Source organism: Emydura macquarii, unplaced genomic scaffold (genome assembly GCF_026122565.2).
Source record: "Emydura macquarii macquarii isolate MOO-44397 ecotype Brisbane River unplaced genomic scaffold, CSIRO-AGI_Emac_v2 contig_1363, whole genome shotgun sequence".
Taxonomy (NCBI): Eukaryota; Metazoa; Chordata; order Testudines; family Chelidae; genus Emydura; species Emydura macquarii.
Window position 1 is genome coordinate 13,510,971 of NW_027131500.1, and position 19,397 is coordinate 13,530,367.

At 40.6% G+C, this 19,397-nt stretch overlaps 1 protein-coding gene across 3 annotated transcripts in view; it reads right to left on the bottom strand.

The window, feature by feature from the left end:
• KLHL2 (kelch like family member 2) overlaps nucleotides 1-19,397 on the bottom strand; it is a 102,185-nt gene that overhangs the window by 72,610 nt on the left and 10,178 nt on the right. For 2 of the 3 annotated variants that reach the window (XR_010920487.1, XM_067551790.1), the window contains exons 3-4: nucleotides 16,639-16,745; nucleotides 11,934-12,055 (exon numbers count right to left, since the gene is read on the bottom strand). Coding sequence is in view for 2 of the 3 variants with exons in the window: in XM_067551790.1 (XP_067407891.1) it covers nucleotides 11,934-12,055; nucleotides 16,639-16,745 (229 nt within the window). In the remaining variant the exon portion in view is untranslated. The remainder of the gene's footprint in view (nucleotides 1-11,933; nucleotides 12,056-16,638; nucleotides 16,746-19,397) is intronic. The other variant, XM_067551791.1, reaches the window with a different exon arrangement.

Consider the following 19,397-nt stretch of genomic DNA (forward strand, 5'->3'; position numbering starts at 1 on the left):
AACTGTGGTGTGGGGTCTTCTTTGAATTCTCTATAGTATGTGGTGTTGGAGAGTTGTCTGTTGGCTTCATTGATGTAGTTATCACGGATGAGGACTATGATGGTACCCCTTTGTCCGATGGTTTGATCGCTATCTGGTGGCTGGATTTCAGGGACTATATAGCTGTTCTCTTGGCAGTGGAAAGACTGTGGTGGATGTGATGTTTGTTAAAGATTTCACAATCAATTTTTTATATCCTTAAGCAATCAGAGTAAGATCAATATGTGGTTTCATCTGCTGCAGTGTATCCAGTCACATGATTCTTTTTTCTTGGGACTGTCAATGGGGAAGTGGTAGTTGTGAGTCGTGTTGTCATCTTTGTTGTAAAAGAATTTGTTGAGGCAGAGTTAACTAAATAATTTAGTTCTCCAAATCAGTATGGTATCAGGTGTTCTGGTGGAAGAAAAGCTCATCTGTTGGAGAGTACAGATAAGTGGAACTGAATTAGGAGTCATCTTGATGAAGTTGATGATGATGGGCTGTCCATGCGATGGGTTTTGATGTCATGGTTACACAGGAAACCTGGACTTGAGGCAGTCAAAAGAGGACAGGATCCTACTCTGAGATGGATGAGTGGTGAGGGTTACACAAGATATACTTGTTATGCATGCATTGTGCTTGTTTACATTATTTAAGTTATTGTCCATTTATGGACAGAAGTCAGATGTTACAAAGTCTCAGTTGTGTGATTTGTGCAGGCTGTAACTTACACTGTCTTCCAGTGATCACAAAACAGGAGTGATGAAAAGTATGCATGCAACTATCTGTGATTCTCTTTTCCAGCATTGTGTCTGCTGCTTGCAACTTGTTCATAAAACACTACAGCATGTCCACAAATTGGTCTGAGTATGTGTCTCCATAAATCACTTACCCTACAGCACCTTCTGACAAAGGGGCAGATAGGTTTTGTGGGTTTTTCCTCCCCACAAATCCCTTAGAAGTAGCCCTTGGCTGTGTCCAAGACCACCTCCATGAGCTCCTTTCCTAATAAGTCTGTGCTCAAGAGGCCTGACTAAATATGTACCTAAATGCATATGCTACAGTGTGGGTGAGTTAGTTACTCATAAGCTTCTTATAGTAACTAATTCTCCCACATTGCACACTAAATATTTAGGTACATACTATGGCAAACAGCCACCTCCACCCTAGTGGGTCTCACGCTCTTGCCGCTCGTAGTGGGCCAGGGCGTCTCCGGTCACACCATCTTCCCTGAGGAGGGGGTAGGAACCTGAGCCCACCTGCTCCTCCAGGTCCCAGCCCAGGGGCCCTAAGAGAAGCAGTTATGTGCTGCTGGCACCGTGTTCCCAACTGCAATCTCTTCCCCTAAGCTAATTTTCCCCCTCCTTCTGTCCTTCTGGCTTCTTGAGCCTGGTACCTTCCTCCTGTCTGCTCCTCCACAGAACTCAGCACTCCTATACACAACCCAACACAGCACGGCACTCCTACTCCTCCAACTCGCACCCTGTCTGTTTGGAGCAGAGGGTTTTTATGAAGCACCTGACTGGTCCTTACTTGGCCTCAGCTGCTCTTGATTGCCCCCTAATGACTCAGCTAATCTGCAGGGAACAGAGTCCTGAGCATTCTGAGGCTTACATACCTCCCTTCGAGCACTCTCCTACTGCTTTCTGCCCTCGCTATATCACAATATTTAATAACTTAACTGGGAATTGAAAAGTTGGCTGTGAGCAAGTTAATTTGTCTGAGAACATTTAGCTTTTGTATTCTGTCTTAAAATATGTAACCTTAATATTGCATTAAGAGTTTAATATTTAATTTCCTTATTTAAAAAAAAAAACATTCAGAAAGTTGAACATGTGGGGGAAAAAAAGCTGATTATGATAGAAATACTTGAATAACCTTATAAATAGTGACTGCTATTAGGAGATGGGCAATAAAAGAATGACCCCTTCTAAGCACTGTGTAAGCTGTGTTCTTGACTTCCTCCTATGCATCTCCCTTTTATACAACCTTCTTTGCCTTGTCCTATCAATTTGGATTAGTGGCTTTTGTTGTTTTTCTCTAAGTATTCTTGTCAAACGCATGTTTCAAGTTGACACCAACCTTCTTGTCCTCCTTCGGCATCTCAAACAACCTTTTTCTAGGTCTTCCTCACAATCTTTGTCCTGTGAATACTAGCTCTTGTACTCTCTGGCCAAAATATCCCACATCTTGTCATGTGACCCAGCCATCTCAGCTGATACTCCCTCAGCTTTTCCATGATAGGGGCTACTTTTGTCATGGCTTGTTACCATTTCATTGCATAAGCTATCAGTTCTCATATTACCCATCGTCTACCTGAGCAGTCTCATTTTGGTAGCACAATGCAGTTCTCTTCTCTTCCTCATTAGCCAGCATTCCAGTGCATAGGTCATGGCTCAACTCATCATGATCTTATCCATTGTGCTCTTTAGTTTACTTGGCACAACCTTATCGCAAATAATTCCCATCAGTTCCCTCCATTTACATCAAGCACTCTTCATGCAGCTCTTAACATCCACATTCCTATCATGGCTCAGCACTGAACTCACTGAAAGTTTCACAGACTAACCCCATGCCACCTAGATTTACTGGCTTCTTGTTGTCCCTCTCAGTGAAGCATCACATGAGTTCCATCCTTGCATAGAATGCTGTCTTAATATATTTTTTTAAATTCTTAGAATCAGAATTGTAGGATTGGAAGGGTCCTTGAGAGGTCCTCTAGTCCAGTTCCCTACATTCAAGGCAGGACTAAATATTATCTAGAACATCCTTGACAGGTGTTTATCTAACCTCCTCTTAAAAATTTCCAACAACAGAGATTCCACAACCTCATAGGCAATTTGTTCCAGTGCTTAACTACTCTGACAGTTAGGAAGTTTTTCCTAATGTCCAAACCTTGCTGCAATTTAAGCCCATTGCTTCTTGTCCTATCCTCAGAGCTTAACAAGAACATTCTTCTCCCTCCTCCTTGTAACAATCTTTTATGTACTTGAACATGTACACTGTCCTCCTTAGCCTTCTCTTCTCCAGACTAAACAACCCCAATTTTTTCAGTATTTCCTTATAGGTCATGTTTTCTAGATCTTTAATCATTTTTGTTGCTCTCCACTGGACTGTCTCCAATTTGTCCACATCTTTCCCGATATGTGACACCCAGAACTGGACATAATACTCCAGTTGAGGCCTTATTAGTGCAGAATAGAGCAGAATAATTACTTCTTGTGTCTTGTTTACAACACTCCTGCTAATGCATCCCAGAACGTTTGCTTTTTTTGCAATATGATTATACTGTTGACTCATATTTAGCTTGAGACCAATTATAACCTGGAGATCCCTTTCCATAGTACTCCTTCATAGGCAGTCGTTTCCCATTTTGTATGTGTGCAATTGATTGTTCCTTGCTAAGTGGAGTCCTTTGCATTTGTCCTTATTGAATTTCATCCTGTTTATTTCAGACCATTTCTCCAGTTTGTCCAAATCACTTTGAATTTTAATCCTATCCTCCAAAGCACTTGCAACCCTCTCAGCTTGGTATCATCTGTCACATTGGCTGGATTCAGGGGGCATTTATTATATTATTTAACATCAGTATGTCGAAATCATAATTCATATAAAATATGCTGTGTCAGGTACTGTTAAAAAGGCTATAATGTGCTAAGTAAGATGATGTTTATGTTCATGTGTTATGTGTGTAATGGAAGTTATGGATATGTTTGATATATCTGTATTTCAAATTGTGCTGTGTCTGGGCGACACCCCAGACAAGATGGCTGCAGAACTAGCCTGTTTAATGGCCCATTAAAAATATTCACAGGTACAATGGGCCCAGGGGGAGAAGCCAGGGATATACCTGATGAGTCACCAGGACTTACTCATGTAATTCTGGACTCCATCTTATTCCTGTAAATTTCCACAAGCAGCATGGCAAAGGCCAAAGGACATAAAAGGCAGTTGCACCACATCCATTTGTCTTCAGCCTACCTCTAGATCAACTCATCTACAAGTGAACTGAAGCTCTGAAACAAAAGACAGACCCATCCAGGTACTGGATGTACACCAGAGGGACTATACAAGCCTGCAAACTCCACAATTCTACTAGAAACCTGATATATATGGACTTTCCAGTTATTTCTATGTATGTGATTGCTTTAATCCTTTAACATTTCTCTTATTGTTTCTTTCTTTCTTTTTATAATAAACATTTAGCTTTAGCTAGTAAAGGATTGGCTGGCAGCGTGGTATTTTGGGTAAGATCCAAACTTATATTGATCTGGTCCTGTGGCTGACCCTTTGGGGTCAGGAGAAACCTTTTTGGTAAAGAGCATAGAGTTTTAAATAACAGGCCTCTTTACCGGACCTAGTGGCTGATTGGGAGCCAGAGATTGAAATGCAGTGAAGGGGGCTTTGTATATTTTTGTTTTGGCTTCTTGATAACCAGTGTTGGGAATCAGAAAGCACTATTCATGGCTGGTTGGGAAGTCTGACTTCAGTATCACCCACAGTGTTGGGAGAATCTGCTCTCCTTTTGCAGCCTGCCCTGACCTTGGCATTTTCAGGTGGCTACCCTAGGCACGGACGGGTCACATCATCCACAAACTTTGTAAGTATACTCTCTCTGCCATTATGATTTAGAAATCATTGATCAAGACATTGAACAGAACCGGACCCCACTCGATATGCCCTTCCAGTTTTGACTGTGAACCACGGATATCAACTCTCTGGGAATGGTTTTACAACAGTTATGCACCCCTTATAGTAGCTCCATCTAGGTTGTATTTCCCTAGTTTGTTTATGAGAAGGTCATGCAAGACAGTATCAAAAGCCTTACTAATTCAAGATATACCACATCTATCGCCCCCCCTCCACACTAGGATTATTGCCCTATTAGGTTGATTTGACATGATTTGTTCTTGACAAATCCATGCTGACTGTTACTTATCACTTTATTATCTGCTAAGTGTTTGCAAATCAATTGCTTGATGATTTGCTCCACTATCTTTCTGGGTACAGCAGTTAAGCTGACTGGTCTGTAATTTCCCAAGTTATCCTTATTCCCTTCTTTTTAGAGAGGCCCTATATTTGCCTTTTTCCAGTCCTCTGGAATCTCTCCCCTCTTCCATGACTTTTCAAAGATAAGGGCTAATTGCTCAGATATCTCTTCAGTCAGCTCCTTGAATATTCTAGGATGTATTTCATTATGCCCCGGTGACTTGAAGATATCTAACTTGTGTAAGTAATTTTTAACTTATTCTTTCCCTGTTTTAAGCTCGGCGCCTACCTCATTTTCACTGGCATTCATTATGTTAGATGTCCAATCACTACTAAACTTTTTGGTGAAATCTGAAACAAAAAATCACTTAGTACATCTGCCATTTCCACATTTTCTGTTATTGTTCACGCTCCTTCCCATTGCACTGAGTAACAAGCCTACCCTGTCAATGGTCTTCCTCTTGCTTCTAATGTATTTGCAGAATGTTTTCCTGTCTCTAGCTAGTTTAATGTTGTTTGGTGCCTTTGCTTTCTAATTTTGTTCCTATATGCGTGTACTGTTTGTTTATTTTTATTTTTTTTGTAATTTGACCTAGTTTCCATTTTTGTTGGACTCTTTTTTTGAGTTTCACATCACTGAAGATCTCCTAGTTAAGCCAGGGTGGTCTCTTGTCATATTTCTTATCTTTCCTATGCAGTGGGATAGTTTGCTCTTGTGCCCTTAATAATGTCTCTGAAAAACTGCCATTTCGCTTTAATTGTTTTTCCCCTTAGACTTGCTCCCTGTGGGCTCTTACCTACCAACACACTGAGTTTGCTTAAATCTGCCTTCTTGAAATCCATTATTAAGGATAAGACTGTCACAGAAGTCATGGATTCCATGACTTCCAGAGATCTCTGAAGTTATCCTTTTCAGTTTCTGCCCCATGACCTGGGGCAGCAGGGCAGAAGCTGTCAGCTTCTAAGGGCTGCAGAGCTCTCAGGTGGTTCCGGAGCTCTCAGGGGGCAGCAGATCCCACATGGAGACCCTGCAACTCCAAGTTGCCCTGGGGGCAGGTGATCGCATGGTGGAGTTCTGAGCTTCCAGGATAGGGATGCTCGATCTCACCCCCCTTCTACTCTTCTGAAGCAGGACTTGGGCTCTCATCCCCATTAGCCCCATTTTGTCATGGTTATTTTTAGTAAAAGTCAGGGACAGGTGAATTTTCCATGAATTTTTGTTCACTGATTGTGACCTGTCTCTGACTTTTACTAAAAACCATGACAAAAATCTTAAGTTTATCCGTTTTCCCTCCTACCTTTTGTTAGAATCATTTCAAGATTTATTTCTTGTTTCTCTTGTAAGATCACATTTTACCTTTAAATAAAGTCTACCACTGATGTTAAAATAAGGGACTCAGAAAATCTTAGCAAGAGCCATCTTTTACCTTTAGCTTATGATCTAAGTTTACCAGAGGAAATTTTGGCAGGCCAATGAAGCCTTATATTTACATGCAGGAAACAGTCTATGAATGAGTGCACAAAGTATTCCACTAGTTTCTTTAATCCACCTGCATTGTAATTCTGCAGGAATTGAGTTTCTACACATTACAGGAAAAGAAACTGATCCTTTTTTGGTTCACTTTCTTGCCAAGTCTGACGTTTAAAGGAGCATGTTCTCACAAAAGAAAGATTTTTCTGAAAACCAGGTAAATGAGACTGTAAAAAGCCTAAAACACATAGTTCTTATACAGAACTTTTAATAAAGAAAGGGATCTCCTGCTCATGACCATGTCTAAGTCTAAGTAAACAGTGCACGTTAGCACAATATATATGAACAGCAAATTAAAACAAGTTTAATACTGCCTATGTTCGGGATCTAACCACTGGATTATCCTTCCAATAGAGTCAGAGCAGCCTTTTTTATCTTAGCTTTCTAAGTCTCTGGGGAGGGACTGCACTCAGTGTATTTGGACAGCACTTAATCCAAGTATTACCAGAATACAAATAAAATATATTTCTAGCTAAAATCAACATGAGGGTGACAGAGGAATATATTTCCATTTATACCCAGTTACATGACACAAATGCATGTGATAACATGATATTCAATACTGCAACTCTTATTTCAGTAGATATAGTCCAAATCAAAGCTAGACTGTCTTTTCAATATACAAGTAACTACAAACTGTAAGATCACTCACCAGGTCACATTATATAAATTACCAACCCCAACATCATTAGATACATCTTCAAACAGCCAGGTAATCTGGAGCTGTGAAAACGAAAGCTGCATCAGACTCAGAAGCATTAAGCCTGTGAATTTCTGGCCTTTTATCATCCCTCACACTACTATTAGAATACAGAAATTTTACTTCTAATGCCCATAAACAGAAGAGGAAGCCAACACTGTCAACATCAGACTAAAATATGTCCTCTCAGACAGCACTAGCATCCAAAACACACAAGGTTGCTTGCAGAGTCAGACAGAAAAGTCTGTGTACAAAGGCCCTTACAAGAAGAACTTCATTTTTAATTGAAGTTTGGCCATCCATCCTGATGTAAAGCATTGAAGGTTAGAAAGTTATAGACTCATGGAAACACGGGGTTGGAAGGGACCTTGGGAAGTCATCAAGTGTCATCAAGGTGTACATGGAGAAGTTTTGCCCCTGAAGAATAAAGCTTTTCCTGAATGGGCAAAAAGGAGCTGATATGAACATATGAGAAGAGCATTAATGAAACCTCTGTCATTTTGAAAGCGCAAGAACTCTCTGCAATGAGATTAAGAGATCTGTACTACTGCTAGATTGGCAGGATATAGCACAACATCATGAAAGATTTATTATATGTCTGACAGAGCCCTCAAACAGTAACACCATAAGCAAACATACAAAGAGAACTAGTTAGTAAGATGTGAAGATACCATTTCAGAATGGGAACATGAAAGACTGAAGTGCAAGTATGTGGCACGGATAACAATGCACAATTTTTCCCCTCAGTGTACACCATGTGTGAATGGCTAGTAACTTAATGCTAAGAGGAAGTAAAAAGGGCAGTGGAAACAAAGCTAGAGGGTAACAAGAGCAACAAGAGAACTAAATAATGCAGCTTACTAAACAGCACCTCCTATTAAGCAACCAGCATTAACTCTCCAAAAAAGATACTTCAAATCTTAAAGCAGCAGAAGCAAAGAAGAGGGGAGGACTGAATTTGATGATACATAGTAAGAAAATATTATTGGGGAAGAGGAATGATAGCTAAATTTGTATCTGTACTTTTCATCGTTGGTGAAACTCTTTCATTGTGACACTTCTAGTGTCTTTGAAGTGAGTGTGTCTGACATGAATGAATCATAGGTAAGACCAACTGACTGAGTGAGTAGGATGGGAAAAGTCATTATGCTAAATATTGACTGATATAAATATACAGCTAACTAGCAAAAGTCCACTCGACCTGAAAACACCCCAGACTTAGTAGGCCATTGGCAGAGTGGGAACAGAGGAGCTTGGACCAAGCAATAATAGGTGACTTAAGCCTTGTCTACATTGCAGAGTTTTGTCAACAAAAGTAAGCTTGGATCAACAACAGTGAAGATGAAGACACTACAATGCTCCTTGTGCCAACAAACTCTCCTGCTTTGCCCACAAAATAAATACCACCGTGACAAGCAGCACAGAGCTTTTTGCGGCAAAGTTGGATCAACAAAGTGTCAATGTAGACACTGCCCTTGGTTATGATGGTGTAAATGGCCTCCAGGTAGCATCCCCAACGCCCATCCTGACCGCTCTGATCCACTGTTCGAACTCTGTTGCCAGGCAGCCAGGTACACAGATATTCGTCCTTCCCTCTTTAAAGGCTCAGGAGCTTTTGAAATTCCACTTCTTGTTTGCTCGGCATGGAGAGTTCACATCACATCTTCCCAGCTGACTATGGCGGTTCCACGCAGCAAACACTCTCCTGCTTGTAGCACACTTGAGTTGTTGGATCTGCTGGCTCTGTGGGGGAGGGCATTGTGCAGTCCCAGCTCCACTTCATCCAAAGGAACTTCGATATCTACAGTAAGATTTCTTGTAGCATGTTGGATAAGGGCTATGAATGGGACATGCATCAGTGGCATGAGAAGAGAAAGGAATTGAGGCATGTGTACCAGAAGGTAAGGAAGTCAAAGACTAAAGACATGCTGATTCTATAAGGAGCTTGACACCATTCTCAGTGGCAACCCCACTACCGCCACCAAGGGACCTCTGGATACTTTGGGTGGGCTGGAGATAGCATACAGCGGAATCAACCCCAAGGACAAAATGGTGGACTTTTCATCTTTAGCCTCACAAATATTATGCAGTGCACAGCAAGCTGCTCTGACCATAGGAATATTTTCCTCACTAGGGGTATGTCTATGCTGCCGGTGGCATTGTTAGCAGTGCAGAATCATTTTGCAGGTCAATTGAGCGGCAGTGAAGACCACTCAATTGAACCCAGAGTCAACACCGTTAATCCACCCCAGCAAGAAGAGTAGCGCTGCGTCAACAGGAAGGCATTTCCCATTGGCACAGTACTGTGAGAACAGCACGGTAGGTAGAAGTTAGGAAGTTGACGGGAGATACACAAGTTACTCTACGTAGCTTGCATATCTCCAGTTGACTGCTGCTGAAATCCACTGCCAGTTTAGACCAGGACTAGGTCTAACCTGCCTTAAAGACAGCACCAGTGTGCTTTTAATATAACAAACACACATTCAATGGTTATTCTGCATCTGCTTAGCCTAGTGTTGAAGTGTTCCTTGCTGCTATCATTTCCTATGTAAGGTTTCATGAGCCATGGGACAAAGGGGTAACGCTGGGTCTCCCAGAATCACTATGGGCATTTCAACATCCCTCAGTGGAATCTTCTGATCTGGAATGAAAGTCCCTGCTTGCAGCTTTCTGTATAGGTCAGTGTTCCTGAACACATGCGTGTCATGCACCTTCTCTGACCACCCTGCATCAATGTCAGTGAAACGACTACGGTGATCCATAAGCACCTGCAATACCATACCATAATACCCATTTCTATTGATGTACTCTGTCGCAAGATGGTTCAGGGTCAAAATTGAGACATGCGTGTCATCTATTGCCCCGCCGCAGGAAGGGAATCCCATTGCCACAAAGCCATCCATTATTTAACACATATTTCCAAGAGTCACAGTCCTTCATAACAGCATGTGATTAATGGTCCTACACATTCCTGTTAATGCAACCCACACTACAGGAAGGACTACGCAACTCCATACTGATTCACGACTGACAGGCAGCAGTCTGGAGTTGCCAGCCTCCACACAGCGACTGCCATGCACTTCACCACCAAAAGAGCAGCTCTCATTTTGGTGTCCCTACACTACAGTGCTGGGGGAGCACCACACACAGTTCTAGGAAGGGTCTTTGCACATCCAAAAGTTCTGTAGCCACTGCTTGTCATCCCAGAACTGCATAATGATGAGATCCCATCACTTAGTGCTTATTCCCTGAGCCCAATAGCAACAGTCCACTGTGTGCAGCTGCTCCATGAATGCCAAAAGTAATTTGGCATTGTTTCTTTCCATGGCATGCAGCAGGAGGGGCACCTCTGATTCCTATCCAGATTGGGAGCTCATGATATACTGCATGATGAGCCACATTCTGTTCATAATATTGGCCACAACAGTAGAGAGCAGTGCAGGATCTATCGTTTCAGGCAGAGATGGCAAGTGCAAAGTAAACCGGCACCATTGAAAAATGGCGCAAAATGCATGGAATGATGGGACAGAAAAAATTGCATCATGGAACGTTGAGCCCGCACCCATGATGCACTGCGATCCACTTTGCCTTCCCCCAACTCCTAGCTGCAGAAGGTGGCAAATTGCACAGTGGGACAGCTACCCACAATGCAGTGCTCTCCTGGTCAATGTTAGAGCATCAACTGTGGCAGCACTCTGCCAACAGAAGGAGAGTTGTGTGAACATGCACAAGCAAAGTAATTATTATGGTTTTTGATAGTTGGCATAACTCGTGTCGACAAAACTCTGTAGTGTAGACAAGGTCTTAGTGGTCTCAAGTAAAGGAAATGTTCAATAAACTAAACTTTAATTTAAAAGGAAAGGTTTATTTGTTTGTTTAAAGACAAAAAGCTCAGTGCAAACTAGCACAGTCAGAGTAAAAACTGCAAGTCAGCTATGCATGTAAAGACCTGTAGCAAATTGATGAATATGGGGGCTACCCAATTTACTGCACTAAAGGCATGCTCCAAAGCCCACTGAAGTCTTTCCATTGACTTCAGTGATCTTTGGATTAGGCCCAGAGTACAGGATGTGTGACTACTTGCTTTGTGAGCGTGAACTACCCTTCCATAACTAAGATGGGGAATTTTCCACGTCAGCGTTGAGACTCATTAGCAGTGCAGAGGATCTTACAGCTGGTGTAGCTGTTTTGTGGATAGAGGACTTCACTTTGCAGTAATGGTACTTTTCACAAGCAAGGAACAGCCACATTTCTCTCTCTCTCTCTCTCTCTCTCTCTCACACACACACACACACACACACACACACACACGATTTTAGTATAAAATCCCTTTGTTTCTTTTATTTATTCATTTAAGGGTTTGCTGATACATTCTCTGCAAGGCAGAAAGATTACTGTCCCTCTATCTTTTGAGAGACACTACAAACTAGTAACTGGTGTTTTCTTTGCAGCACATGCAATACTGAGGATATGAATGTAGGTGATTTCTTGGGGAGACTGATTTTGCACTTTAGAAAAAAGAAGAGTTCTGTGATCACACAATTTCTGTCTAATATTTCTATCTCTTCCTTAAGACTAAGATTCTAACAGTAAATCCTATTATCTTTGTAAGTATAAGAAAAAAAATCACGTTATTTTGCAAGCACAAAAATATCAGATCACTGAAACTGCTATTAGCAGTCTTTACTCTCTTACCTGTACATTTTCTTCTGTAACCTGAATCTCAGCAGTGTAAACATAATCAATAAGCATTCTCAGTGTCCAGCCATCCACTTCCTTAATTCGAACTCTCTTTGCTCGACTCTCACTCATTTCACCTGCAATAAAATTTTGTAGTGTGATTAATTTAGACAAAGATCTATCACAAGTTACACCAGTGTGATAACCCTTGGCATTTCCAACAGCAGAAACACTTCAGGCCTGATTAGTTAAAAATTCATCATTTATTGCGTTTAGAAATAAATATTCAAGCTCCTAACTCTCTCTCAAAAAAAAAAAAAGGAATAAAGTTTTTACAGTTACCGTAAATGGAATGATAGGTGATTTAATGCTTTTACCTCAAAAAACATGGTTTACACAATGTAGGTAATTACTGAAAATATGGCTGTTAGATTAAACTATTCGCTGTCACACACAAATACAAAACACACTAACAAGGTAAATCATTATGATACTCCTGCTTTGTTTATTAACTCCTTGGCACAAATGCTGTTTCAAATGCTGGCAGTGGAAACTCCACTAAAAAAAAATTAGCCTCCCCAAGAGGATTAACATAAGCAACATTCCTTTGATCACCTTCTCACCATTCCTGAAGCAGTTTTACCTCTGTTACAGATCTGTTCCTCCAACAGTGGGAGCTCAAACTGAGATAAAATGGAAAGGGAAGAGAAACTTACTGGGCTCAGTATGTTACTCAACTTAAGGAGGCTGAAATACTTATCATGAAAACTATTTGATGAGCCAGAACAAATCTTCCTGGAAGGGTTCAGGGCAAGTATCCACACACAGAAAATTGGGGTCTCTCACAATGCAAGTATTTGTTTCTGTGATAATCACCATATTGTAGAACACTGGTTTCATGGTTAGAAGAATCCCAGACAAAACAGGGATTCCATTATGAATTAAGGCCATAAAGAAGTTAGTCATGAAACAACTGAGTACCTAATTGCCTTAGATCACCTAACCTGGGTCAGTCTGGTTAGAGATCTGGGGCTGGAACTGAAACTGCATTGCTTACATTGGTAGACTCTCTCTTCTTAACAACTCATGAAGATCAGGTGTCCATGCTGCTACTATTAGCTCCATCAGCAGCCTTCAATATTGTTGATCATGAAGTGTATTAGCTTGCCTGCAGACTGCATGCGTGGATGGTGCTGCTTTTGGATAGCTTCATTTTGTTTCCTGGCTGAAAACTTCCAGACAGCAATGGGAGGAAGTCACTTATGTTCCTTTTGGGTACTATGATGTGGAGTTTTTTCAGTGTGCTGATGACACTCAGCTCTTTCTCTCTCTCCTGACCCACCCAGTGCTGTTGACCATCTAGCCCAGTGTCCAAGAGGTAATGGGGCATGAATGAGGACTAGATGTCTCAACTCAGTCCAGGTAAGACTGTGGTAATGCTTGTAGGCTAAGGAATGCGATCAGATGATATTTCAAAGCTGATATGCTTCCATTTGATTGAGGGTACATTTCCACCATGCTTCCGGGTGTGTTGTCTCGGATTTGTATTGGCTCTCCAGCAATTGTTGGATGCTCATATACAGCAACAGTGTTCAGAAAATCTTTTTGCCATCTGTGGCTGGCCAGAAGATTGTGACTGGATCTGCTGTGATCCATGCCTACCTTTGTCACCTCAAGAGTGGATTACTGAAGTGGGCTCTACATGGAGTCTCCACATGCCATTGGTGCTCCATGACCAGCACTGGCCACCTGCTGGCTTCTGAATTGAATTTAAGGCTACTTAAGAGCCTGTATCTCTCTTCTTGCTATCCTGAAACAGTTGTGATTGGTAGACACTTGAGCTGAAATAGCCCAAGAATACTGATCTTCAAAGCAAGCTGCACAATGCATCTATTTATGCAGACTACTGTGGAGGTGGTCCTTTTGAGAGAAACAGACGTGGGAGCGCAGGGAGTTTGATGTTCTGTAGGCAATCTGGTTTTGTTTTCAGAATTTATGGCAGGGGTTCCTAAAACCTTGGCTAGGCACCGCCTCCCCTTTCCTTGCTTTGTATAATCTAATAATAATAGAACTCGGACTTTCAGCTTCAAAAACATATTTCTCCCTCAAGCTAAAGGAGAATCTTTAGCTGTCAGCCGTACTAACAATCTTCTCTATTGTGGGCCAGTCAGTAGGATGATGATACAATCACACTTGACCATCAATGATAGCCTGACGAGGAGTCACATCCTATGCATCTTTTGTTTAGATTTTAACTTTTTGGAGGTTCAGTCTGTAACTGGAAAGCAACATCAAAATGGCTCAAATTCACCAAGTTGGTGGTAGGAGAGAAAGGAATTAATTCAGTTTTCCTACATAACCTAGTCCAAGCTTCTCCAACACAGAGAGACTAAAGGTAGAGTAACCCAGATTCTTTGAAGTTATTAAAAAGCTATCTAAGGTACTTATGTGGCCCCTATCACCACAGAACCTGAAAATCTCTTTATCAGGGCTCCTTGCTTCTGCCACTCGTCAGGTACCATCTTTGGACAGGGGAATAATTCTCCCACTAGAGAGGCCAGGGCTAGGAAGGATGAAGCTTCTCCTTTCCTGCCTCTTCTCTTGAGTTCCTCTTTGTCAGAATTTAGGCCCTAGAGGAAACATAGGAAATACAAGACTGGATCAGACCCATTGGTCATCTAGCCCTGTATCCTGTCTCTGATTGTGGCCAGTGCCAGAAGTTTCAGAGGAAGATGCATGCAACCTCACATTATGAAATGTAGGTTAATCTGTCCTTCACATTATATCTCCTCCCAATCCATCGTAATTAGGGATTGGTGTAAACCCTGAAGTGCAAGGTTTAACATCTTCCAAAATGTTAGCATTTACAATTATATCTCTGGATGAAGAAAGAACGGAGAAAATTTCTTCATTCTTCCCTTTGGTTGCAACCAGTTAAGTGACTGAAACTTGCAGCTCAACAGGTGGAAATGTGGGTTATTTGAAGTGTAACATAAATAGGAATTAAAGATTAAATGTAGGACATTGTCACTGGAGAGTTGCCATATAGTATAGGCAGCATGGTTGATTCTTATTGGAAGGAAGCATTTTCACCTGTAGTTCGTAGTCTGCCAATCCTTGAAGCAAGACTGGTGTTGGGTTTAAAACTCCCACCAACTGATTCACTGAATAAACAGTTAGTCTGTTTACATGCAGACATTTTGAATGTGTGAGATAATAATACTCAGCATTTATAACAGAGCTGGCTTAAAAGGCTTGCATTTCTGCATTATCAACCAGATGGAAAAAACATAACAGAAAAAGTTGCTTTCATTGAGTTTAACAGAAAACCAGATAGATTTTTTTTAATCTGATAAAAATATCAACACTCACTGGTAGTATCAATCACAACTGTACACTTAAGAATTAATAATTGGAGGATTCTTTAAATGTGATTTCTATGCTGCACTAAGTGGATATTTAGCCAAAAACAGGGGGTGGGGAAAGAACCACAAAACTGAAGATGAATCAGTCCTAGCAGAAAAAAAAAATGTTAATAGATTTCAGGCAATTCTATATCATAAACAAATCAAGTCTATCCTAAATTTACATCTTAATCTCAGTAAAGTGATTCCTGTTTCCCAATACATAATAGTATATCCTAGAACTTCTGATCCTAATTTGAAACCTAGTTATCAAAATCTTTTTTATTCTTTACCTGTATGTCCCATCTCAGAAATATAACTGAAGTTGTAAGATGGATACAATAGTGATTATTTCTTATGTCCCATGTCATCAAGAAAAATTAAGGAAACATTAGGGGCCAGACTGTCACACAGGGTAGGAGGAAATAACCAAGAAATTTTAAAATAAAATAATACATCCATGTTTAATAATAATTTTCATTTTGACACCACCTTCCATGAGAGGGTTTCAAAGTAATTTACAGCCAACGAAGAAATAAATCCACAACACTGGAAATCCACTGAGAGGCATTAAGGATCTGAACCTAATTTAGCCCTCCCTACAAGCCCTCTAGCATTCCAGGTGTAGGAATATAGTAGCAATTTGGTCAGCATGGATTGAGAGGAGGCAGCATGCAGCCTGTACAGAAAAGTTATGGCAACAGTGCACAGCATATCTGTCAATCAATTATCCAAAGAATACCAAAATATGCACTCCAGCTACAGGCTGCCAAAGCCACTGAAAGTTTTCATGTCTAACAGCTTACGACACTATGGGACTCCGGAATGTACTTAGGGGAAAGAAGAGATGTTAAAGGAACACAACCTACTTAAAGTTTAGAAAAAGTGATTTAACCTACAGTTACAGAAGATTATTACTGCTGAAAAAGTAGGAGAATTATCTCTTTCTCCTTTACTTGGAACATATGACCGCAATTTGCATAGTTGTTTTCTACTGTTTCCCCTGTTTGTGTGCATCTTTGACCCAGAAAAAGGAATAGAAAAATAAAATAAATAAAACAAGAGACAAACAACAAGAACTGTCAGGAGGACTTAGAGGAAAAAGAAGCACCCAACTCCTTTTATACGAAGAGACCAGATTTCAAGTTGCTAGTTCCCTTTAAAGTTAGAACGAACAAACATGAAATATACAAGGTTCCTCTAATTTTAAAGTCTTATTTACATATAAAACATAGCAAACCAAAACTTTTTTGCCTGTGCACTTCAGCATAGTCTGCTGATAGTTAGAAGTAACAAGTGTTAAAAATATTTAATACCTGTAAACATGGCATGGAAGTAAGGGCTGCAAGCGGCTAGCACGACTCTATGAGCTGCAATTTCCATGTCTTCAGCTACTATTGTCACATCACACAACAAGTTTTGACTGTTTTGAAAAAAATATCAAAGGAAGAGTAGTTTTACATAAGCAAATCCATAGTAGAAAAGCACATAACATCTATCTCACAGTAAACATGTTTTCCCCAACAAAAACCTTCCAAGACAATATTGATAAATCAAAATTTTTTACTATTTCAAAAACAGATAGCTGCATTCTTACAGCTGATGCTTGGGTTCATGGAACTTCCTAAGAGAAAACTAATAAATTCTGCTTTCTTGCTTGGATAATAGAAAATGCCAAACATAGAACAACCAAAACTTATATCAGCCTTTAAGAGTTTGAGGCTACATATTATAGTGGAATCCTCTTTCCAGGCCAATGGATATACTAGTGTATCAATACAGACAGTTAAAAACTTTAAAAGTTAAGATTTACTGCCATGTAGATCAGTACTATGACCTTCTTAGTCAGTGATGAGCCCTGATTTCAGAGTGGCTTTCTTTGTTGTATTACATTGAAAGCTCGTTGGTCCCCAGATATGAGAGAGACAAGGTGAAAGAGGGGATTTGGGAAAGACTAATTTCAGCATGTGGTGTCCATCAAGTACGGGTTGTAATTGTTTAATGATACCCCCTAAGGATTGCAGTGTGATGTGGTAGGTGAGAATTAGGAGTGTGCAGTCGGTGGGTTTTTTTTTTTTCCTGTATTGAAGCAGATTCTCTCTGGATATTTGGATGGCCCTTTCCATGATGCAATCTACTTCTCCACTGGAGTGTCCTTGTTTGGTTAAGGCGGTTTTAAGTGTGTGAAGGAGTATATCCCACACTTTCTCCTTAGAGAATCGCCACCCATCCATCAAACTCTCTAGAACGCTCCCACAGCAGCATCAACCTCCTGGACACCATAATCAGCTTCAACAATGGAACCGTACAGACAGATGTATACAAGAAACCCATGGATCACCGCACATGGAACAGGCCACCCAAATGCCCATATAAAATCTGTTTCAATAAAGGGAAAACACCCACCAACTACACATCTCTAATTATCACTTACCACTCCACACTATAATCTGTGTGGGGTATCAAACACTTGCAACACATTCTTGATGGGGACCACATCTTGAAAGAAATCTTTCCCAAACCACCTCTTCTGGCCTTCAAACCCCACAAACTAGGCAAGCTCACCATCAGAAGCTATAACAACAGATGCAAAACCTGTAGCCATATCTCCACTGCTCAGATGATCAGTACGCCCTACAACTTCCCTTTCAAGATCCATGGGTCCTATCAATGTCTATCCAGTGCATCAAATGCCCCAACAACAACTACCTGAGAGGCAATCAGTATGTTCTTGAATGAACTCACACAGAAAAATAACAAAAACACCCTATCATCCGTGGGCAAACACTTTTCACAAAATGATAACACAATATATGACCTATTCAGTCCTTGTCTTCAAAGGAAATCTGCATGACACCTTCAAAAAGACAAATCTGGTAACTTAAATTCATAACTTTGATAGAAACTAAAAATCATGAACTCAATAGAGACACTGGTATTGTGGCTCATAACAATCTCTAACTTACTAACCCTCCTTTGTCCTGTGACTGTAGAGGTGTTAATTGCCACTTCATCTCTAATGGTCTCTTGCAACATGTGTTAACTTCTTAGGCTTAATCTGTTCACCTGGTATTTAGCTGTGACACTCTGATTATCTTTCCCATATCTAAAAAGCTGGTCTCTTCAACTGAAGTTGGTCCAATAAAAGATATCTCACTCATCTAGTAATTTCTCTAGATCCTTTTTACATTTCTCTCCTGAGTGTTTACAGTATACTGTTTCCTTCCTCTTCTTTCACAGAGAAATTCTTTATTAAGTTTTTCATTTCATCTGGCCTGATCCAGATCTTTTCAGCACACTCCTAGATGCCTGTGTCCAGTTTGATCCCTTGCAATTTACCATTACTCTTTACAGTCAAATCACTTAAGATGCAAGTTAAAAATCTGGCTATTCTCAGCATTTTTGATAGGTTGGAGTGATCAATTGCATACTTTTCCTACAGCTGCTATCATTGGCCAGCTCCAGTCTCTCCCTAGAGCAATACTCTGTCACCAATACAACAGAATGAAGTGGACAGTAGCCAGAAAACAAGACAACCGTGTTTGTTTTGGATAAAGGAATGTGGAGTTCTGCAAGCCAATGCATACCACGGCAGAGGAAATTACAATAAGATGTGAAGACAGAATACATTTCAGTAGGACAACGTCAGAGAATTTAATAGCTATATTTTGTGCTCATCAACTCTCTCAACCTCAGATTTTAGCCCAATTTCATAAACTGGATTTATCAATAAATTATTTAAATTAATCACCATGCCCAGAGGACTCTCATTGCTCTGAAAGAGCTGGAGAATAAATGTAAATTTGTTATTAACAAGAGCTGGTGCAGCAAGCCACCAACAAAGAGCCCTCCAGAATCACACCCATTTTTCAAGAGGTGCTAAGGCTTATCCTGGGAGTTATAGAACAGTGTGCCTTATGCTTTGGTACCAAGAAAAAGAGTTAAGACATTGAAGATTTAAATATAGGCCAAATATACTCTGATGCAAGCTGAACTTGAGTTCTTCAGTAAAGCCTGCTGGTTTCCACAGCAGCGCAGCAGATGAAAATTCTGCATGTTCAGAACAATTAAAAAT